At 36.9% G+C, this 24,889-nt stretch overlaps 1 protein-coding gene across 2 annotated transcripts in view; it reads right to left on the minus strand.

Moving 5' to 3' along the window:
• SYK (spleen associated tyrosine kinase) overlaps window positions 1-24,889 on the minus strand; it is a 168,782-nt gene that overhangs the window by 50,665 nt on the left and 93,228 nt on the right. For both annotated transcript variants that reach the window (XM_036739164.1, XM_036739163.1), the window contains exon 4: window positions 4,328-4,466. In XM_036739164.1, the coding sequence (XP_036595059.1) occupies window positions 4,328-4,466 (139 nt within the window). The remainder of the gene's footprint in view (window positions 1-4,327; window positions 4,467-24,889) is intronic.

Below are 24,889 nucleotides of genomic sequence, written 5' to 3' on the forward strand. Positions count from 1 at the left end.
GTTGTTCCACACCGCTCAGGCTGGGCTCTGCTCCACTCCGTTCCCAGTTCCCAGCTCCGTGTGGGATAGACCTCACCCAGAGACCATCCGGGCTGTCCTGGGCTGGAGCCCTGCTTACTTCTGCTGTTTTGTGGGTTCTGCCGTTCTAGAATTGGTTCAGAGCCATTTTTTACAGGTTTTTGGAGGGACTCGGTACAGAGCTCACAGTAGTCCCTGCTTACCAGCCGCCATCAAGTCATGCAATCTTAAAGCTCATCCAAGAACCTTTTTGGTCTTGTGACCATTTGACATTTTTCTTTGAAGTAGAAGTAGCTGCTTTAGCTTGACTATCTTCTTAGTTTGAACTCAGATCTTCTCTGTCACCACAGTAGCAATCTATGGTTGGGTTCATTCATTCTGCTTACTCATTTTTTTAGTGGCTTATTTTCTGGCTGTTAACTTTCTCTTAAGAGTCAGGCCATAGCCCTAAGGTATGGATGATGTCTCAAGCTTCAGGTTTTTTATGCTGTTGTTTTCTGAACTCTATCTGGGGGCCTGACCTCACATACTCCTCTCCACTCCTGACCCTAGATCAGAGCCTCCAGCAATACTGTCACCACAAATACTCTTACTCCCAGTGGTTCCTCCTATGGCTACAAGCTTAAACTCACCATATGCCCTGTGACTGCATTCACTGGTGTGTGCACACTCTTCCTCACCCACAACCACATACCAGACTGTGTCTGGTCACTACTTCTGGGTCCCATGTACAGCCCCAGAGGAGGGCCCTGAAGTCACCTCCAATCAGCTGCCTGACCCCCATACTGTCTGTAAGGTAAAAGTTCCTGAAGCTGAGGCTGCCTCCCAACACAGCCCCAGGGATTGTTTGTTGATTCATCCTATCTGCCCAGAGGTATTTGTATTTCAATCAGGCCAGACCACCCTAGGAGGTCAGGTCTTTCCTAGCATCCTCTCAAGTTGTCTTAGTCTGGACTACTGCTTTGCCCCAACTTTCAGTTATTTCTGCTTCTCAAAGTTCACTTTGTGGCATTATTTTAAATTGTCTATGAGGGAATTTAGGAGAATTAGGAAATTTTCTGCCTTATTCTACCAGTTTTCCAGAATCCACTCCCTTTTTTTTAAAGGAACACTTCATTCTCCCTGATAACCTAGATAGTGGCTTATTCCTTTCTTCCAAGAGAGAGACCAGCCCTGAACTTTAAGCAGAGATAATTTACCTCCAGTAGATATACATAAACCACAGACTCTATGTTCATTGCTGGAAAAAAATGTTCCTGCTGAATCCTTGCTGAAAATAATATCCTCACCCCTTTTATTCGTTTCTATTAAATCGCCTAGAGAATTGATATGGCAAAAAATTGCTTTTTTAACCTTAAAAGTAATTTGTAATCTGCTCAACAGTCAATTAACACACATCAGATTAAGCATCTTTTCAAATGTCATTGTTAACATGAACAGTCTGTCATCTATATAGTGGAACTGTAGATGGCTCACAATGTTAAATCTCTACCCATAACTCATTTACATGTCAGATAATTTATAAACTATATTTTAGAAAAAGACATCGGTGATTATTATTATCCTAAAGCAGTTCAATGATAATTAAGGGTCAGCAGGCTCAGTTCTACACCAGAGAGTCAAAACTTGAGTACAATCTGGTCTTGGCTACCTAAGGATCGTGTGATGAAACATTAGGCCGATAATTACTGACATATTTTCATTAAAATGCTAGTAACTACTGATTTATTAGACAGAAAACATCTTTTTGGGATAACAATAAATGCATAACTAGCAGTTCATTCATTAAAGTTCTACAGAAATGACTCATAATGCTGTGGAGTTATATAGGTTTTTAAAGGTGATGCCAGTCAAATGCAAGATCTAGCAGGCCCTGTTAAATTACAAAAACTGAGTATTGGTTTGATAAAATACTGTATGTCTGTCATCTGGGAACCAGCAGGGCCTAAATTCATGAAGCTTGTCATTAAAATGTGCATTTATGTGTGTTGTAGATACTACATATGTGTATACATATACACATATATGTAATTGTGTGTGTTTGGCCACAGCAAATCATTAAACGATCTAAGATAAGGAGCATGTGTGAAGCAAACATACAAAATAAACCACAGATTTTTTTTAATATTGAAGTATAAATTCTTGCTAATGCATCAACCCTATTTATTCTTCAGATAGACTACTGAAAAGACAGAATCATATAAAAATTCAGTTTTCCCAGATGCAAATATTTTGACATTTTGAGAGTTTACTTTTATTATCTCTCATAGGGCTAGTGTGAGAAAAGCACTTTGTAAACCTTAAAGCATTATATGAATATATTATTACTGACAACAGCAAAATAATAATTAATGATGATGATGATGATGAATACTTTATGGTCACATTGCCTGGAATTTGTTTTGGAAATGATTTCCTGGAGATATTTCCCCCATATTTAGAAACAAGGATAGACATGAAGTGAAGAATATTATGTGTTTTCATCTTGGTTGCAGAACGAAAATCCAAAGTAGAGTGTGAACAAACCCCAATGAAACACTTTTTTAAATGAAAACTTTCACTCCAAAGAGCTATAAAGTTACTCACAATTTATTTTCATTGTTCTTTGAAAGCCTTTGAAAAAGGCCTTGGAAAAGGACCAAAATCAAGAGTGGAATTTCAGGTGCTTCAAACCTTTGTTGTTTCTTTGTCTGTAAACTAAGCACACTTTCAAGCTATAGATGGCAGCAGATTCCACAAATATGCATCTACTACAACAATTCAAATTTTTTATCTACTGCTTCCCAGAATGGCTTATTTTAATTATAAATGCCACAGTACTATTTTAGTATAATTCTACTTTATATTTAGCAAGATAATAATATTTAATTAATTTATATATCTTATATGTAATCTAATAATATTATTTAATTAATAAAATAATATTTGTAAAGCACTTAGAACAGTGGTAAGTGCTTAACAAATGCTCATTCCCTTTCTCCTTCTCCTTCCTTCCAGATTTAAGTCTATGAACTGCCCCCCTATCCACATCTAATACCAATATATACATACGTACTCTTCTCTATACTACATATCCTTCCTTCCTAGGGAGAGCTGCCAGAACTTAGGTTATCAATGAGGCCTGTTTATCCCTCCTCATTTCTGCCTTCACCAATGAACTCACAGCTCCAGTCTCTATCCAGATATTCAGGATTAGAATGGGCCTTGGAGACCATCCAGATTAACCTCTTAATTTTACAGACAAGTACACTCAGATCCAGAAGGTAATAAAATAAGGTCATAAAATTATTTCCAAGTATCCTGAGGTAAATTTGAAGAGACACCAAGTAAATATTATTTAGATCTGGAGATGGAGGACTGGGTTAGGCAAACAGGGTTAAATGACTTGTCCAGGGTCACATATCTAGGAAGTGTCTGAGGCCAGATTTGAACTTAGGAAGATGAGTCTTTCTGATGTCAGACACAGCACTCTATCCACTGTGCCTGGATATTGGTGTGCTGATGCCAGCATAGCCTGCTGATGGGTCTGCCTACCTCAAGCCTCTTCCCCTTCCAATCCATTCTTCATTCAGCCACTACAGTGACTTTCCTCAAATGGATATCTGGTAATTTCACCACCCCCTCTACTCAATAAACTCCAACGGCTTCTGATTGCCTCTAGAATCAAATACAAAATGCTCTAGAATTCAAAGCCCTTTATAACCTACCTCCTACATATTGTACATAATGCCACACTGGGGAGTAAGTTTGTATATTTCTGATTAGGTTTAAGCATCACTCTTATTTTCTATTTCCTTGTAAAAGTGAATCCAACTGTCTGTAGCTAAATGGAAATGGGGTGCAAGGGATCATTCCCTACAATTGACCCTGGACCCATTTATAGAAATCCTAGATATCCCCTAGTTCCCTTAAGGGAACTGGAGAATCTTGGGAGAAGGGTGAAATCTAACTTACCTAGGCTGTCAGGCAGTGAAAACTATGGTAATTTGTGATATGGAGATATACACATGCACACACACACACACACACACACACACACACACACACACAATTCTGCTTTTGTCTGAAAGCCAGTCAGAATCAATTAAAAAGTGACACCCCTTACTTTACAGGAGCATATAATCTATTATCTCTTCCTTAGGAATGAAGAAACTGAAATAGAAAGCATATAAATTTTAGTTACATGACACATAAGTAGCACATCAGATAATAGAACAAACTCCAGGGTTTAATCATCACTCTTATTTTCTGTCCAAGAGATTAAATGAAGACTGATTTTAGCCAATGGGGTAACCATATTACTTCATACCTGCCAAAGGGTGTCAAACTTTTTTCCATCAGGGATAGAGAGTTTTCCAGTTTTATCTTTATCAATGCGATAATGTAGAACTTTTCCTTCATGGAGTAAACAGAGAGCATATGACCCATTGTTGTCTCTTGCCCGTATTCTAAGATAAACAAACAAAAAGTCACAGTCACCGTAATTGTCTTTGTTCAGGTTCTAGGAATAAATGAATGAACAAATGAATGACGAACATTTAGAATTCACATTTGTCAAACTCTAGGTCAGGTCCAGTGTTCCAATGTTTTCACAGGGATTATAGATATATAAAGCTGGAACAGATCTCAGAGGTTACCTAATCTACCCCCATTATTTTACAGAAGAGAAAACTGAGGCCCAAAGGGGTTAAGTGGGCTGTTCAAAGTCACATGAGTAGAAAGTGGCAGCAGTGGGAGTGAAGGGGGGGGTCTTCTGACTCCAAAGTCTCTACTCATTCCCTATAACCATCCCAAATTTTTCCATCTTTCCAAACCCCTAAATTTCACAAAATATAAAAATCATAAGAACCAAAGAAAATTAGTCATGTTAAAGACTCTGAGATAATCTAGTTTTATTCCCTTATTCTATAAGAAGAAAACAGATTCACAAAGGGAAAAAAATTACTTCCCTCAGTGTGTATAATTCAAGAAATTTCCAAAATATTTTAATTAGCAATGGGATTTCAATACTGTAAAGTAATTTATTTTATGTGTTTCAGGCAACTCAAAGAGCTAATCTTCCTAATGGTGGTTAATTTAAGATAGAAGGAATAGGACACAGAAATAGCTAAATTTCTTCAAGTATCTTGTTACTAAAGCATGAAGAATGGTCACAAAGAACAGCACTCATGGCAGAAAGCAGTCCAGTGTCAGGCTGATAGTTTGTTAAAAAAAAGAAAAAGGGGGGCAGCTAGGTGGCACAGTGAATGGAGCATTGGCCCTGGAATTAGGAGGACCTGAGTCCAAATCTAGCTGTGTGACCTTGGGCAAGTCACTTAACCCCAACTGCTTTGTCTTTCCTCCTCTCACCCCACCCCAGTCCCAAACAAAAAAAAGAGTAAAACAGGCTGGTTTAATATGGAAAGATGAAATGATCATCTTTTTAACTTTTAGGTGACTTACCGTAAGAAAGATCTTAATTACCACCAGTAACCACAATGGTGTGGTGATTGATTTAGTGTCAGACAACCTGGAGAATTAAGTCAAGTGGGCCTTAGGAAGTATTGCCAGCAATAAGGCTACTAGGAGTGATGGAATTCTAGCTGAGCTATTTAAAAATCTAAAAGATAATGCTGTCAAAGTGCTGCACTCAATATGCCAGCAAATTTGGAAAACGCAACAGTGGCTGCTGGATTGGAAAAGATCAGTTTACATCCCAATCCCAAAGAACGGCAATGCCAAAGAGTGTTCAAATTACCAAATGATTGTGCTCATTTCACATGCTAGTAAGGTTATGCTTAAGATTCCACAAGCTGGGCTATAGCAATATGTGAACCGAGAATTACCAGAAGAGCAGGTTGGTTTTAAAAGAGGCAGAGGAGCAAGTGATAAAATTACCAAATATTCACTAGATTATGTAGAAAGCAAAGATATTCCAGAAAAAAACATCTACTTTTGCTTCACTGACCACACGAAAGCCTTTGACTTTGTGTGGATCACAATAAAATATGAAAGTTCTCAAAGAGATAGGAGTACTATATCATCTTACTTGTCTTCCAAGGAACCTGTATGTGGGCCAAAAAGCAGCGATTAGAACCAAACATGGAACAATTAATTGGTTTCAGATTGGAAAAGAAGTACCACAAGGCCATATAGACTGCCACCTTATTTGTTTAACTTATATGCAGAGTATATCATGTAAAATGCCAGACTATGTGAACAAAAAAAAAACAAAATTAAGTTTGCAAAGAGACATATCAATTTCAGACATGCAAATGATAGCGCTCTGACCACTCTCATAACAGAAAGTGAAGATGAATTAAAAATATAGCTATGTTAGATTTTCTTCCTAATACTTATTCTATCTTTGATACAAGTGAAGTTTTTATGTCTTGGTAATCTTATTTTCACTACTAAATACCTGATATTCATACAACTCTAATCTCTGCCTAACTAGCTATAGCCATAACAGTTCTAATATATGTAGCACTTTGAAGGTTACAAAGAACTTTCCTTACAATAACCATGCTAATAGGTGCTGAAGATAAAAAGAAAAAACAAAAATCAGCCCATTTCCTGAAACGATTTTTATTCAATCAGAATTGCAAGTATTATTGTGCGAACTTTGGAGATCAAGAAACTGAGGCTCCAGAGGTTGTTCCTTGTTGATGGTCCTATAGCTAATGTCTACCATAAGATTCTAACCTGGATCCCCTGGGATCAGTCCAATACTCCTTTGTATGTCTTGAGCAAAGCATAGCACTTCTCTGAATTTCAAGTAAATGAGCTGTAAGATGGAGATGACAAAATCTGGCTTCACTCCATCAGAAAAACCAGTGATCTGAAGTTCTCTGAATAACCATAAGGAATGCTACACTAATTCAAGTAAAAGGGAGGAAATTTCCCTCCCCTACTCAGCTGATCATACATGATGAAGTTTTTTTTTTTGTTTCCTCCTTGTTCTGCTCACTTTTTTGCCTCAGTCTAGGCTCTTTCCCTTTTTCTTCGATCTCCTAGGTATACAGATTTGGTAGTGGTATTACTTGGTCAAAGGGTAAGTACAGTTTTATAGCCTTTGGGGCATAGTTCCTAATTATTCTCCAGAATGGTTAGACCAGGTAAAAACTCCACCAACAGCGGATTAGTTTAACAGCAATATTGTAATGATGATTACAATTACGTGAAAGACTTAGCCATTCTGATCAATATAATGATCGAAGACAATTCCAAAGGACCGATGATGAAAAATACTATCAACCTCCAGAGAGAGAACTGATGAACTCTGATTGTAGATCAAAGCTTCACAAAGAAAGCTTTACTTCTACCTGATATCTTTTTCTTTCACTAGATGGTTGGCCTACCTTCTGGATAATATACTTTTCCTCACTTATTACATAGAAGTAATTATTGATATTGCTACTGCCTATTTATGCCATTTGTTTCAACCTCAATTTTCATTTTTCATTTTTTCACTCACAACAATAGAGCATTACTTGGGAGAATATCAGTGTAAAAAAGTTTTTGTCTCAAGAACAGCTTGAGACTTCTGAAAGCATTATGTAATTTCCCAAAGGCAATCTGGCACACTATTCAATTTTGCCTCTAGCTTATTGTCTATCTGAAGTGCCTTACTTAGATGTATGTATTGATTTACCAACATCTAACTGTATATCATATGTGCAGTAAATCTTATTTATCCATTTACTTTTTTCTCATGTGGACTGTTGTTATCTTTTACTGGTAATGGATTTATTGAGGAAGCCCTTATAATAGTCTTGATTTGGGATTTTTTGTCTCCGGATGTATTCCTGGGGAAAGAAGCATACATTTACCTTTTTCATTTTTGAAACTGTTAATTTGGTTTTCTTCTTTCTATTTTAAAGCCAAATTTATCAATAGTTTATTTTATTTGGCTTTTTTTTTCATAAAACTAGCTATTATTTTGATTTATTAGTTCATTGTTTTTACTTTCAATTTTATTAATCTCTCCTCTGATTTTCAGAATTTCCATTTGGTGTTTAATTGGGAATTTTTAATTTGGTTTTTTTATCTTTTGTTTTAGTTTCATTTCTAGTTCACTGATTTACTCTTTTCTCTTACATACATGTTTAGAGATGTGAATTTCTCACCCCTCCCCCGATACTTTTTAAGTGTCATGCCCAATTCACTGGTTCACTCTTTCTCTTTTGTTGATGTACACATTTAGAGATGTAAAATTTCCCTTAAGTTTTGCTTTGGTTGTATCCCACAAATTTTGGTATACTATCTCATTATGATCATTACCCTTTAATGAAATTACTGATTATATCTATGACTTGTTCTGACACACTCATTCTTTAGGAATAGATTATTTAGTTTCCAATTTTTAATCTATGCTTCCATAGCCTTATAATGAATATATTTTTAACAGCATTATAGTCTAAAAATGGTAATGTAATATTTCTGTTTTCTGCATTTGTTCATAAGATTTTTATATTCTAATAAGTATTCATTTTTATGAAAATGTTATGTATGGTTGATAAAAAGGTAGATTCCTTTCTATTCCTGTTCCATTTTCTCCACCAGTCTATCATATCTACCTTTCCTAAAATTCTATGAATCTCCATAACTTCTTTCTTATTTTATGACTAGATTTATCTAATTCTGTGAATAGTAAATTGAGTTCTTCCACTATTATAATTTTACTATTCCATCCTATAACTTAACTTTTCCTTTAAGAATTTGAATGCTATGCCATTTGGTGATTTGTTTAGTATTTATATTACTTCATTGTCTATTTTTTTTTTAGCAAAATGAAGTTTCCCTGAGATCCTTTAATTAGGTTTATTTTGTTTTTTCTTTGTCTGAGATTATGATTGCTACCCCAACCTTTTTTTTAACTTCATCTGAAGCATAACAGAGTCTCTTCCAGCCCCTTATTTTAACATTGTTTCTATCTTTCTGTTGCAATTGTGTCTCTTGTAAACAATATGTTATTGGATTCTTGTTTCTAATCTATTCTGCTATCCTCTTCCTTTTTATGAGTGAATTTGTCCCATCCACTTTTCTAGTTATGATTACTGTGTATCCTATTTTTATTCTTTTTATCTCTCTCTCTCTCTCTCTCTCTCTCTCTCTCTCTCTCTCTCTCTCCCCTCCTCTTCCTCCTCCTCCTCCTCCTCTTTCTCCTCCTCCTCCTCTTCATCTTCCTCCTCCTGCTCCAAAGTCTTTTTTGCTTCTCATCACTGACTCCTTTCATTTATCTCCCTTCCTCTCACCTTCCACCCCTTGCTCTTGTCTCCTTCACATCTTATTTCTCTGTAGGATAAGATTATTATTATACACATCTGAGAATGTATTCTTCCCTATTTGAATCAGTTCATATGAGAGTGAGATTCAAGCACTGCCCCCACCACCCCCAATTTATGCTTCTACTGTAAAAAGCTCTTCCTTGAATGCCTCTTTTATGTGAGATAATTTTCCCATTCTTCCCCTCTCTTCCCTTTTCTCCTAATGCATCCCTCTTTCTCTTTCCTTTTTAGATCATCTCAACATAATTGACTTACACTCATTCTCTCTGTCTATGTAGACTCCTTCTAACTGCCCTAATAACTATAAAGTTTTTAGGAGTTACATGTATCATCTTCACATATAAGAATTTAAACAGTTTCACCTTGAGTCCCTTATGATTCTTCTTTCATGTATACCTTTTTATACTTCTACTAAGCCTTGTGTTTTAAAGGCAGATTTTCTATTCAGGTCCTAATTTTTCATCAACAATGCTTGAAAGTCCTTATTCCATTAAATAGCCATCTTTTCCCCAGAAGGATTATATACCGTCTCGCTGGGTAGCTTATTCTTAGTGATAAACCTAGTTCCTTGGCATTCCAGAATATCAGATTCCAAGTCCTCTATTCCTTTAACATGGAAGCTGTTAAATCTTGTTTGATCCTGACTGGGGCTCCATGATATCTGAATACTTACTGTTTTCTTCTTGACCTGGGTGTTCTGGATTTGGCTATAATATTCCTTAGGAGCTTTCATTTTGGAATCTCTTTTGTAAATGACTCAAGGATTCTTGTAATTTTTATTTTATCCTCTTATTTCAAAGACATAGGGGCAGTTTTTTTTCTTGATAATTTCTTGAAATACAATGTTTAGACTTTTTTTTCAACCAAGGTTTTCACATAGTTCAATCTTTCATAAATTATATCTCTTTGACCTGTTTTTCATGCCAGTTATTTCCCCAATGAGATATTTCACATTTTCTTCTAACTTTTTATTCTTTTGATTTTTTTGATTGTTTCTTGATGTCTCATAGAGTCATTACCTCCCACTTGCCAAATTCTGTTTTTTAATGTATTATTTTCTTCAGCAAGCTTTTGTATTTCTTTTTACATTTGCCCAATTCTGTTTTTTAAGGAGTTCTTTTCATTAGTGAAGTTTTGTACCTCTTTTTCCCTTTGGCTGATTCTGAGTGCTTTTTTTAAAGGAGTTCTTTTCTTCAGCATTTTTTTGTGTCTCTTTTACAGAACAATTAATTGTTTTTTTTTTCCTTGCTCTCATTTTTTTTCCCAATTTTTCCTCTACCACTCTTATTTGATTTTCAAAATCACTTTCTAGCTTTTCCAGGAATCCTTATTGGGCCTGTATCCAATCTGCATTTTTCCTGTGGGGCTTTGCTTATAGTTGTTTTCACATCCTTGTCATCTTGAAGATTTTTTTTTAGCTTCCCCGTTACTATAGTAACTTTTTATAGTAGCTTTTTATTGTCAGGTTCTTTTGTTGTTCTCTGCTCATTTTTCCAGTCTGTTTCTTGACTTTGAACTGTATGTCAAAGCTGGGCTCTGCACATATGGATGGAGAGAGGATGGCACTCTTCCAAGCTTCAGGCTTATTTTCAGAACCGGTTCTGAGGTTTTTGGTGCTTCCAAAGTATGGTGATCCCAGGAGAGGTTTGGTCTGTGATTTCCTCTTCTCTGCTCTGTTTCTTATCTGGGAAGAGCCTCTGATCCCTGTTACAGTAATTAAGGTGGGGCTTTTTTTTTTTTACTATTTTCTCTTTTGGATCACTTATTTAATCAGGAACCCTTGATGAGTCTGGCCTTTGTTTCTTTGATTAAGTCGGGAGTCTTTGATGACCTGCTTACCTCAAGGGAAAGCCTAGTTTATATGGGTTTGAGTCACGTTTATGACGCCAGAAACTTTTAGGTCACATGGGTTTGTGTCCCATGTTGTGATGCCCTTTGACCCTGAACAGGGTATATAAACTCAGAGGTTTATCCTTTGGGGCTCACTCATGGAAGGAGTGTTGAGACTCCGGGCAAGCCATTTATCTTCCCCCCAGCTTTCCTAACCCAGACCCATTGGTTCTTCTCTGGTAACTGAACTGTGATTTTGTCTGTTTGTATTGTCTCTGTTTGTAATTTGATTGTATTTGCTCTGAAGTTCAGGGTGGTGGCTTTTCCTCCTGAACTAAGTGAGTTATATATGTATGTTTGATTAAAGTGAGATTGTTAACCCCTTAAAGTTACTTCCCTTAGTAGAGCAGATCAAAAGAACCTGTGCGGGCAGCTCTTGTTGCTGGTCTCTTTGGGTTTTACACATCAACAGCAGCTGCAAGCAGCATTGTTGTTACAATCCCTTATGGGCAAGAGCACTATTGCTCTTCAAGGTCCCTGATCCTTTGTGCTCAAAAGTGCTTCTCTCCACTGAAACTGCGGGCTGGAAGTGGATATGGGCAATGGAATTGCCAAAACAGTGCCCTATCCTGTGTCCAGCACTAGCACAGAGGTTTTGTTATCTCCTAACCAGCTGCTCAGTCTGTTTAGCATCTCTGGGCTGAGAGTTCCTGAAGCTGCTGCTGCTGCTATCACTAGCACCAAATCCCACAGCTCATGACACCACCATCTGCGCTGCAAGTGAGCCACCACCCATATCACAGACATCTCTTTCAAACCTCCTAAGATGTCTTGGGCTAGAAAAAATGTCTGAGTCCAACACTTTGTTAGCTTTGGCACTCCAGAATTTGATTTGAGGCATTATTTTAAAGTTGTCTGGAAGGCAATGTTGGGAGAACTTAGCTGTAGTGTTTCTTCTACTCTGCCATCTTTGTTTTATGTAACTTCTAACTGGAGTATCATTTTCAAGGAACAACAAATAGGCCAGCGAAGCTAGATCAAAGGATGTATGAAAGGGAGCAAAGTATAATGCAACTGAAAAGGGAAGAAGGGGTTAGGCTGTGAAGAATTTTAAATGACAAAAAGGACACCTTTATTTAGGTAGTTTGTAGCAAAACTGCTTAGTCTGTTCATGTTTCCTTCTGTACGTTAAAAAATGATTTACTGAAGTTCTTTTCCCCATACATTTTCCAATCATGAATCTCTTTTGCAACATATATGTAGATTCAAGTAACACAATACATTGGCCATGTCTGAGAATACACATCTCTCTCTTTCTCTAGCCAACTGTTCTTCTGCCCAAACATGGGAGATATACTTTACCATCAGTCTTTTGAAGTAATATTTGATTACTTCTTTGGACAGTCTGAAGCCTTTCAAAGTAGTTTTCCCTCACATTATTATTGTGATCATGACATAAACTGTTATCTTGGTTCTGCTCATTTCTCTCCATACTTCTCTGAAAATATCATATTGATTACTGGCATAGTAGTATTTTTAACATTCATATAGTACAATTTACTCAGCCATTCACCAATTGATGGGAACATCTTATGCTTCTATCTCTTTGCTATAACAGAGTACTGTCATATACAATCTTACACATATAGGTCCTTTCCCTATGCCCTATACCTCCTCTGGTAGTATTTTTGGGTCCAAAGGGACGAACATTTTAGTGACTTTGTGGCTATAGTTCTCCAGGATGGTTAGGTTAATTAACACTTTCACCACTGATACATTAGTGAGCCATCTCTCCCCTCCAAACACCATTACTTTCCTCTCTTGTCATCTTTGCCAATCTGACAAACATGAGGCAGAACTCTGTACTGCCTCATTTATTCTTCACCAGTCTACTATAACTGTTTACTAACTAGAATTCCTGCTTCTAGTCTATTTCATCTCAAACCCATCTTTTTTTTTACTACATTTCTAATATACTGTTTTCATATCATCCTGTTCAACTGGTGTGATGAATCACTGCGAACCCAAGGGTTCAAATAAATAGTCCTTTTACTAAAAACAATAGCCTTGGAGGCCAAAAAAGAAGTTTAGGAAGATAAAAGCCACTAATAAAGAGGCTAAAAGGCAGCCATTAAAAAGGTTCTCAGGGGTTTCAGAGACACCCACCAATATCTAAATCAATTTTCAATATTGTTCTTGCCCAAAGGGCACACAGCTAGGTCTCAGATAAATCCATAATACAGAGAGCAGAGAGAATGAGAATGGCACAGCATAGGAAAATGGCACATATTAACACTATTTGGCTAGAGCATAGAGTACATATGGTTTAAAATAACAGTATAAAAAAGTAGAAAAAAGTAGAAAGGTAGATCAGAATAAAATAGCAAAGGGCTTGGGATGCCATTATTTGGATGAAGATGAAGATAAAGATAATGATGGAGAAGCAATACGGTATGATAAAAAGAACTCTGAACTTTGAATTCAGTTGAGACTTGGGTTTTAATCTTGCAATCTATACTTACCAGTTGTATGATAATATTAAAAGTCATTTAATTCTCCAAACCTGTTTTCTCACCTTTAAAAGTGGGAAAATAATAATAATACATGTAAGATGCTTTGCAATCTTTAGCAATTAGGGAATCACTCAAGGTTTCTGAATCAAAAAAAAATGCTATCTTTTCTGTACCAGGATACTGATAGAACTGAGGAGGTATGAGTTAAATTTTTTACAATTCCTCTATATCAAGAAATTTCAAAGCACTTTTACTGACCCCAAGCTTCTCATAACAATGGAGACCTATATTTAGAACACAAACATTTTAGAGGGCTATCAAATTACAGCAAGGTGGAATATCATTGTTTCAAAAGAACTACAGATGAGCATGACACCAAGGGTGATGGAAAGATCCACAGTGGGTATGAGCAGGCTGCAACATATAAGCAACAAGGAATTCTGAAGAAAACAGGAGTAAAAGTTCAGCTGCTCCCATGGGGTGAGGGAAGGACAACACGGGCAAACGTGAAGAACACTATACTGGTACCCTCTTCATGTAGGAGAAAGTGAAGAAGACCTCTAGAAAGTTGCATCAACTCCCGTAAACTTCTGGAAAGAAACACACAACAAACAGGATAAGCTGGTGCAGATGGGTTGTAATCTACATCTCTGAAAGGAAACTCTGATTCAATGAGATTATAATCTATTTGGTTGTTTTAATAAAGAAAAGAAGATAGGCAAGACATTCCTAGATATTAAAGGTAAAGTACACAGAATCAAAGGACCTAGTGTTAGAAAGGACCTAAAAGGTCATCAAGTTAGATCTCCTCATTTTTTATGTTTGAGGAAACAGGGTTCAGTAACTTGCTCAAGGTCACATATACTGGGCTGTCATTTTTTAATTTTGGGGTGGAGGTCTTACTCAATTTTCATGAATGATATTTTAACTATATTGCTCCAACGGCAATAATAGTTTCTATTTGGAGAAATTGTGCTTATGTAAAACTCTTTTTTTACACCTGGATGGTGTGGGTAGGTCTTGCTCAATCCTGAATTTAGTGACTAATAATAAGCTCTATCTTCTGCAGGAACTGTCTGGCTTCTACCTGTTGTTTTGGTTCAAGTCCAAGCTTCCTAGATTCTGAATAGGGCACAGGCTGTCTGATTGTTGCGTTAATTGTAGGCTGCCAAAACCTGGGTATTTTCCTGTAGATGAGGATGAGATCCCTGGGTCGCATCTGTTTTTCTGGGCATTGATCTGACCCCAGCCCCTGCTGTGGGACTGAGCTGCTTCTTACTTTGCCTTCCACCTCCCATAGCTGATCTCTGCCCAAAGTATGGGATTGTTGTTGTCTTTTTGTGCAGTCCTGGACTGAATGGAAGAGTTTATAGTCTCTTTGGTTTTCTTTATCACGGTTCCTTCTGAGGCATTTCTAGAGCTTTTCTAGTCTTATGTAGGTCCTGACATACTGACATTCGTAGCCCTCAAAATGTTGACATTTGAAAAAGTTAGACTACTAAGATTTGTATTTGAAGTGCTGAATATAGTAATAATATAGCACGGCATTCATTTTTTCATAATAATTCAACAAAAACAATAAAATCTTGTTTCAGTGTATTTAAATTGCTTTTTTACAGCACAAAAGCAAGATGAAAGAGTGATAAATGTTGTGAAAGAGTAATAAATGTAGAGGTAAATTATCAATGAGTGCACACATACACACAAACACGCACACAGACACGCACGCATGTACACACACACACACACACACACACACACGAACACACAGTGTGAATACTTTAAAACCAAATCTAGTAACGTTATCAAAGGCACACACATGCCTGCCACTCACTCTAAAACAGAAGTTACAACCACAAAGTAAAAATAAATGCCCCAGTGCACAATGAGGAACAGGAAAAAGAAAAACACATGATAAGGAAGTACAGTAGTAGTCTTTTAGATTGTAGTAGAAGCTGTGTAATTAACACTAATGAGAGACTTTTCATTTGGGTGATGGGAGGGGGAATGAACAATTAAAAATGAGATTCAAATGTTTTTTTATCCATGTAAACTGAATGTCTTAAAAAATACTGAAGGAAAACACAATGTGGTTGCCTTTCAGAGAATCCAACGGATAGAAAAGCTGAGACATATGCTGCATGAAGCTGTTTTTCCTTCTAATTTTAGAGAGACTCTGTTCTACTTCTCCTTTGTGACAAATGCAAAACAGTATGATCTCAGCTGTTGAGGAGACTGTCAAAAATAGAATGTCAAAGGAAATAGAGAAAAATGAGATTTAAGGGCATCCATTTCTTTGCCTCCTATTGAGTCTTCAACCTTGTAAAATAATGGTAAAGGAAGAGGAAAATGAGAGGTAATACCCATTAAATGTGGCCTCATTTTATATCAAGGAACATGCCCCCTCCTTGTGGACATAATTAAGGACACAACTGAAGGAAGGACTAAGGAGAAATCAATTCATAAACATTTATTAAGCATCTACTACATGCCAGGCACTGAGTTAAGTGCTGAGAATACAAAATAGACAGAAGACAGCCCTTGCCCTCCAGGAGCGTGCACTCTAATGGGGGAGACAACGTGCAAACAAATATGTACAAACTAGCTATATACAGGATAAATAGGAAATAATTAACAGAGAGACAGCATTAAAATTAAGAGTGATTTTATGAAAAGATAGGACTCTAATTGAGACATAAAGGAAGTCAGGGAAGTCAACGGGCAGAATTTAGGAGGGAAAGTATTCTAGGCATGGAGGACAACCAGGACACCAGTGTCACTGGATCACAGAGTAAGTGATGGGAGAAAGATATAGGATGGAAAGGGGCTAGGCTATGAAAGGCTTTGAATACCAAAGAAAGGATTGGAAAAAATCACTTGGGTGGCTCAGTGGAAGACAGAATGCAATGAGGAAAGATTTAAGGCAGTCAAACTTACTAGTAGTTTATTGCAATAGTCCAGGTGTGAGGTGGTGAGGACCTGCACCAGAGCAGTGGTAGTGTTAGAAGAAAATAGGGGGACTATTGAAGAGATATTGCAAAAGTGAAATCAAGAGACCAAGGCAAGAGATTGGATATGGGAATGGGGATTAAAGACAGTGGGAAGTCAAGTTTGAGTCCTTAATTGCAAGCCTGAAGTTCTGAGAGGAAGGTATTACTTTCAACACTAATAGAGAAGTTAGAAGACAAGGTACATTTAGGGAGAGATAATGAGTTCTGTTTGGGTCATGCTGAGTTTAAGATGTCCAAATGGGATTTCTAGTTTGAGATATTTAAAAGGCAGCTGGAGATTTCAGATTGGAGGTCGGCAGACAGGATGAAAAAGGATAGGTATGTTTGAGAATCATCAGCATAGAGATGGTAATTAAATCCATGGTAGCTAATGACAACACCAAATGAAGCAGTATAGAGGGAGGAGAGGGCCCAGGACAGAACCATATGACACCTATAGTTACAGAAGTGCTCTGGATGAGGATCCAGCAAAGGAGAGAGAAGGAGTGGTCAGATGGGAAAGAGGAGAACCAGGAGAGGGTAGTATCCTGACAACCTGGAGAGAAGAGAGTATCAAGCATGAGAGTGATCAACAGTATCAAAGGCTGCGGAGTGGTCAAAGTGGATGGGAATTTAGAAGAAGTCACTGGATTTGGCAACTAAGAGATCATTAGTAACTTTGAGGGAGTAGTTTTGGCAGAATGATTATGGTTGGAAGTCGATTGTAAGGGATTAAGAAGAGAATGAGAGGAGAGAAAGAGGAGGTATCTATTATAGGTGACCTTTTTAAGTAGTTTAGCTACATAGGACAGAAGTGATATAGTTAGCAAGAATGGAAGGATAAAATGAGGGTTGCTTTTTTTTTCTTTCAGGATGGGGCAAACATAGGCATGTTTGTAGGCAGTAGGGAGAGAGAGTAGACAGGGAGAGACTGAACATAAGTAATAGTGGGGAACAGAAGGGCTAATCTGTTAGAATAAACAGGATGGAATGGGATTGCTTGAGCAGGTAGAGGGTAAGGAGCAAGGCCATCTCATCATGTCAGACATGGGTGAAGGAGAAGATGATGGCATAAGGTATCTGGTTGATAGGAAATAATGAAGAAGGGAGAAGAGGGAGGTCTCTGCAAAAAGCTTCAATTTTATCTATAAAATATGAGTCTAAGTTCTCAGCTGAAAGGGTGGGGACATAGGGAATCACTGGAAGTTTGAGGAGGGATGAAAAAAGTTTGGAAGAGCATTTGTGGAGAGTGGAATAGCAAGTTGATAAGGCAAGGATATAAGGATTACCTAGCAGCAGTGTGGGCCCAGTTGACTTTGTGTAACATAAATTTGTAGCTGACCCAGTCAGAACAGTTATATGATTTTCTCCATAGTTCAGTAGGATGTGGTAGGGGCAAAAGCAGTAAATGGTGGGAGTGATCTAAGGATGAAGCTTGTCAGGGCATAACTGTGAAATGATAAGAGAGTTAGGGATTAAAAAGAGGAAGACAGTGTAGAGTAAAACTGGTTTACTATGGGGTCAAAGTGGAGAAAAGAGAAGAGCGCGGAAAGTTGGATTATTTCATTGATTCTGTCTCCAAACATAGCAGGTAGAAGAGTCTCCCTCTAATTAGAGTTGGGCTCAAAAGTTAATCCTTCTCCCTGATTGTGGGGCAAGGTATAAGTATGGGCATTTCAAACGTGATGAGAAGACTCTGTTTTGGGCTGGAGTAGTCTTTTGCTCTCCTGTTGTGAAATAGTAAGATATAAACTTATATGTATATTGTGGAAAACCTGAACAAGAACACTGACAAGTTTGAACTTTTGGAATGAAATTATCATAATTTCCCAAAGTTTCTCATTTCTCAATCTGTCAGACAGTTATTTCCCAAAAGGCCTAAAACAGTAATAAAAAAGTTCCCAAGCATTGCTTTCATTTTAATTGTGTAACTGAGATCCACAAAGTTGGAACCAGAGACCATCTTTCCCAGTCAGTGCTTTTTCTATTCTACACAGTGACCTACAACAGGTAGAAGCAAATATGTGGTTTGTTTGAGATTCAAGTTACACAGTGCAAGGACAAACTCTTCCTTAGTTGTTCCCATTTACACATTCAAGTATGTCCCAGAGACAGTAAATATATTCTGACCCACTGGAGGTTTGACCAACTATTTGGAAGAGTATAAAGAATGAAAGAGAGACAGTTTGATTTTGTGGCTAGAGAACCATATTCAGAATCAAGGATACTTGGAGTTAAAGGCATACATACTTGCTGGGTGACCTTGGGCAAGTCACTTAACCTCTCAGTGCAACTCCCTAAAACACTGAGTTGCAGAACAGTTGATGATGTGCACAGGTAAAATAATGTTTCTTCAATGTATTTGTGTTTCTCAATGTGTTCCTCAATGGGTTTCCTCAATGAGGAATTTCCCTGTTATCAATAAAACCACATGTGCTGACAAACTTATATGAAAAGAAAGGAAAATAGACACTGAAGTCATGAAAAGAAGACTTTCCAACAACCAAAACTACAATTCTCCTTCAAGATTCCTTAATAGACCATGCAAGAGATAACATTAGTAAATGATCCTCTCATCATTTATATTAAGCACAGGATAAAACAGGGGGAAAAAGATTCTTAGAAAAGGCATCAGATGCTATTATAAATCAATCGACATGCATTTATTAAGTGGCTAGGTGACCCAGTGGATAGAGTGCCAGACCTGGAGTCAGGAAGACTCATCTTTGTGAGTTCAAATCTGGCCTCAAGCACTAGCTGTGTATTCATGGGCAAGTCACTTAACCCTGTTTGCCTCAGTTCTTATCTGTAAAATGAGCTAGAGAAGTTAATGGCAAATGATTCCAGTGTCTTTGTCAAAAAAAGGTTAAATGGGGTCACAAGAGTCAGATATAACTGAAACAACTGAACAACAACATTCATTAAGCACCCACACCAAACATGTGCCAGGCACTTTTCTAGATGCTGGGAATACAAGCACAAAAAAAAATGAAAAATCCCTACTCACAAGAAGCTTACAATTTTAATATTGGAAATAACAAGCACATATAGAAATATATACAGCATTAAATGTTAAAACACATACAAAGTAGTTAAATATAATTTAGTTTCAAGGGAAGACACCAGCATTTGGGGGTTGGGAAACTCAAAAAAGGCTTCATTCAGAAGAGGATATTTCAGATACATCTTAAAGGACTGTAGGAGGTAGAAGTGAGAAAGGAACGAGTTCTAGACATGTGAGAATGTGGGATGACCAATGCAAAGGCATGGAAATGATAGATAGAATGTCCTGTGTGAGGAACAGAGAGAAGACCAGTTTGGCTAGCTCAGAATAGGGGAGGGACGGCCCAATGGAATAAGTAGGTTGGGTCAGATTGTGCAGAACTTTAATAGTAAATAAAGGAATTTATATTTTATCCCAAAGACAATAACAGGAGGCCACTAGAGTTGGTTGAATAGGGAAGCCTCATGGTTAGATGTTGCACTTAAAGAAAACTTCTTTGGCAACTGTGGATGTACTGGAGTCAGTGATGAGGTAGGAAGATGAGTTAGGAGGCGACTGCAATAATCTAGGCAAAAAATTATGAGCATGAGTGGAGACAATCAGTCAGAAGTGAGATATACTGTGAAGACACAAATGACAAGATTTGGCAACTGATTGCATACATGAGGTGATGATGAGAACCAGGATGATGCCATGGTTATGAATTTGGGGAACAGAATGACCGTAGTGCTATTGACAGAAATAGGGACTTTGAATGAGCGATGGGTCTTGGGAAAAAGACAATCATTTTATTTTGGTGAGTTTAACAAGTCTCCAGGATATCCAGTTTGAAATGTGCAGTGGGTAACGTGCTGAAGCTAAGCAGAGGGACTGGAGCTGGATATATAGATTTGAGAGTTACCTGTGTAAAGATAATAGCTAAATACTTGGGAGCTGACAAGGTTACTGAGAGAATATAAAAAAGTATAGATTAATATAGGGTAGTCTAGTAGAAAAGAGGGCCGAGGCTAGAACCTTAGGGAATATACACAACTGGGGCGATGCTATGATGATATCTAGGATGACTACCCAGAAAAGGATCAGTCAGACAAATAAGAGGAGAATCAGGAGAGAGTAATATCATGAAAACCGAAAGAGAACAGAATAACCAGTAAGAGAAAGTAGTCAACAGTATCAAATGCATCAGAATGGTCAAGAGGGTTGAAAACTGAGAAAAGGTCATCAGATTTAGGAATTAAGAGATGACTTGGTAACTCCACAAAGAGATGTTTCAGCTGATTGATGAAATCAGAAGCTAAATTACAAAGGGTTGAGTGAGAAGAGAAGAAATGGAGGCAGAAAGTATAGAGAATTTTTTATAGATTAGCTAAGAAAGGGAGGAAAAGCAGAGAATGATAGTTTGATAGTATGGTATGGTTTAGGGAAGTTTTTTTTAAGGATGGGGAGACTTGGACAACTTTGAAGGAAGTAGGGAAAGAACCACTTGATAGGAAGAGGTTGAAGATTAGAGAGAAAATTCCCAGAATGTGGAGTGGTTCTGATTACATTTAGGAACTGAGATTCTCATTGAAAAAAAAAAAGTTCATCTTTTTAACATTTATATTCTAATATTGATGCTATATGGCTGAAAATAGCCCAATACTAAAAACTCAGAAGAAACAAAATTTCAGGTCACCCAATGATGAGTGTTAATAGACCATACCCTATTTTTTAACTAAGTGTGAACAAGTATCTGTGTCAAAGATACTATCAAAAACATGTATGCCCTAAAAAGAAGCTAGTTTGGTCACTGTGTAAAGTGATGAATAATAGACAAATCATATGCTCCATTGTTATTCATATAATATCAAGAGCCCTAGAAGGAAGCTACTACTATGTTGGGGGGATACTCTAAAGAATTTATAAGAAGATACTGATAAGAGTTGTGCAGGATAAGAAGACATGAATGTAATCTGTACAACACCCATTCCTAGTAAAAACACTAGAAAGCACAGGAATAAAAGGAGTCTTCCTTAAAATTACAAGCAGCATCTACCTAAAACCATCAGCAAGCATTATATGTAATGAGGATAAGCTAGATGCACTCGCAATAAGATAGAGGGTGAAAGAAGGATATCCATTATCACCCCATTATTCAATTTGGTACTAGAAATGTTAGCTTTAGCAATAAGAGAAGAAAAATAAATTGAAGGAATTAGAATACGCAAAGAAGAAACTAAGTTATCAGTCTTTGCAGATGATATGATGATTTACTTAGAGAATCCTAGAGAACCAAGGAAAGTACTTGAAATAATAAATAACATTAGCAAAGTTGCAAGATATAAAATAAACCCACATAAATCCTTGGCATTCCTCTATATTACTAACAAAGACTGACAGCAAGAGATAGAAAGAGAAATTCCATTTAAAGTTACTGCAGACAATATAAAGTATTTGGGAGTCTGCCTGCCAAGACAAACCCAGGACACAATTACAAAACACTTTTCACACAAATGAAGTTAGACCTAAATAAATGGAAAAATGTCAATTGCTCATGGTTAGGCCAAGCTAATATAATAAAAATGAAAATTTTACCTAAATTAATTTACTTATTTAGTGCCATGCCAATCAAACTACCAAAAATTATTTTACAGAACTGCATAAAATATTAACAAAATTCATCTGGAAGAACAAAAGGTCTAGAATATCAAGGGAATTAATGAAAAGGAACACTAAGGAAGGTGGCCTAGCCATATCAGATATTAAACTGTATTATAATGCAGCAGTCACCAAAATTACTTGGTATTGGCTAAGAAACAGAGTGGTGGATCAGTGGAACTGGTTTGGTACATAAGACACAATAGTCAGCAACTGTAACAATCTACTCTTCAATAAATCCAAAGACTCCAGCTTCAGGGTTAAAAATTCATTATTTCACAAAAACCGCTGGGAAAATTGGAAAACAGTATGGCAGAAACTGGGCAGAGACCAATATCTTACACCATACATCAAAATAAAGTCAAAACAGGTTCATAATTTAGGAATAAAGGCTGATCCTATAAGCAATACGGGAGAGCAAGGAATAGTTTCCCTGTCAGATTTGTGGGAAAGGGAAGAATTCATGTCCTAACAAGAGATAAGAGAGTATTACAAAATACAAAATGGATAATTTTGATTACGTTAAACTGAAAAGTTTTTGTACAAACAAAGCCAATGCAACAAAGATTAGGAGGGAAGCAGAAAACTGGGAAAGAATCTTTACAACCAGTGTCTCTGATAAAGGCCTCTTCTCTAAAATACACAGGGAACTGAACCAAATTTATAGGAATACAGGTCATTCCCCAATTGAGTAATGGTCAAAGGATATGAACAGGCAGTTTTCAGAGGAAGAAATTAAAGATATCTATAGGCATATAAAAATGCTTGAAATCACTACTGATTAGAGAAACGCAAATCAAAACAACGCTTAGGTACCACATCTCTCCTGTCAGATTGGCTAACATGACAAAACAGGAAAATCATAAATGCTGGAGAGGATGTGGGAAAACTGAAACATTGTTACACTGTTGGTGGAGTTGTGAATTGATCCAGCCATTCTGGAGAGCAATTTGGAACTATGCCCAAAGGGCTATAAAAATGTACATACCCTTTGACCCAGCAATACCACTTCTAGGGCTGTACCCCAAAGAGATCACACAAGTGGGAAATGGACCAATATGTACAAAAATATTTATAGCAGCTCATTTAGTGGTGGTAAAGAATTGGAAATCAAGGGGATGCCCATCAACTGGGGAATGCCTAAACAAATTGTGGTATGTGAAGGTAATGGAATACTATTGTGCTATAAGAAATGGGGAACAGACAGACTTCATTATAACCTGGAAAGCCTTATATGAACTGATGCTGAGTGAGGGGAGCAGAACCAGGAGAACATTATACACAATTATAGACACATGTTATCTATAAGGACTAACTGTGATAGACTTCTTGGCTCCTCTCATCAATGCAAGATTCAAAGACAGCTCCAAAAGACTCAAGATGGAAAAAGCTATGCACATCCAGAGAAAGAATTACAGAATCTAAATGCATATTGAAGCAAACTATTTGCTCTCTTTTTTTCCTTCTTTTTTGGTTTCATTTCTTCTTTCTCATGATTCATCCCACTGGTTATAATTCTTCTTTACAACTGGGTTATTATGTAAATAAGTTCAACGTGAAGGTATATGTAGAACCTACATTGGATTACATGCCATCTTGGGGGACAAGGGTGAGGAGAGGGAGGGAGAGAAAATTTGGAACCCAAAAAATTGTGGAACTTAGTGTGGTAAGCTAAAAATAAATTCATAATTTAAAAAAGAGCCCTAGAAGGAGGCTACTAGTATATTGCAGGACACTGTAAAGAATTTAAAAGAAGATACTGATAAGAGTTGCATAGGCTGAGAAGACATGAATGTAATCTGTACTGTGAGGAGTACCTACATTGATGAGATCACAAACCACCAAAGTATTGAAGGATAAGCATATTTCTTTAAATAAAAACATATATCTAATTTTAGTGGTATGGAACCTGTGATTTCATAAATGCAAGGAAATTCTGGTGTGCAAATGCTTTAAACTGATGAACAACATCAATGTGTAAATTATGGTCTGAAGGAGTTGCCTAGTGCTTTGAGAAGGTAAATAACTTTCCCAAAGTCCTAAAGCTAAAATGTATCAGATTCAGAACCTGAACTCCATCTCTTAATAACTGTAAAGCTTCCCTTATGTTGATTGCATCATGGCTACGTCTCATTTAAAATATATTTTTCAATTATTTTGATAAATAAATTTTAAAAAGCTTAATGTGGATTGATACTTATTCATGTCAATAGTACAATACATACTTATGTATTAATATACATCTAGAAATTTTAGATGAATTTTTCCCTATCTTTTAAAAAAATAATTAATTAATTTTTAGTTTTCAACATTCACTTCCATAAGATTTGGAGTTCCAAATTTTTTCCTCTCCCTCCCCTGCCCCGACCCTAAGACAGCATGCAATCTGATACATCTATATAGTCACATTAAACATATTTTCACATTAGTCATTTTGGAAAGAAGAATTAGAACCAATGGGAGGAACTATGAGAAAGAAGAAACCACCAAAAAAGAGAGAGTAAGCAAATAGTATGCTTTGATCTGCATTTAGACTCCATAGTTCTTTTTCTGGATTTGGATAGCAAGAGTCTTTTGGAATTGTCTTAGATCCTTGCATTACTAAGAAGAGCTAAGTCTAGCAAAGTT

The sequence above is a fragment of the Trichosurus vulpecula genome, chromosome 9 (genome assembly GCF_011100635.1).
Source record: "Trichosurus vulpecula isolate mTriVul1 chromosome 9, mTriVul1.pri, whole genome shotgun sequence".
In the NCBI taxonomy this organism is placed as follows: domain Eukaryota; kingdom Metazoa; phylum Chordata; class Mammalia; order Diprotodontia; family Phalangeridae; genus Trichosurus; species Trichosurus vulpecula.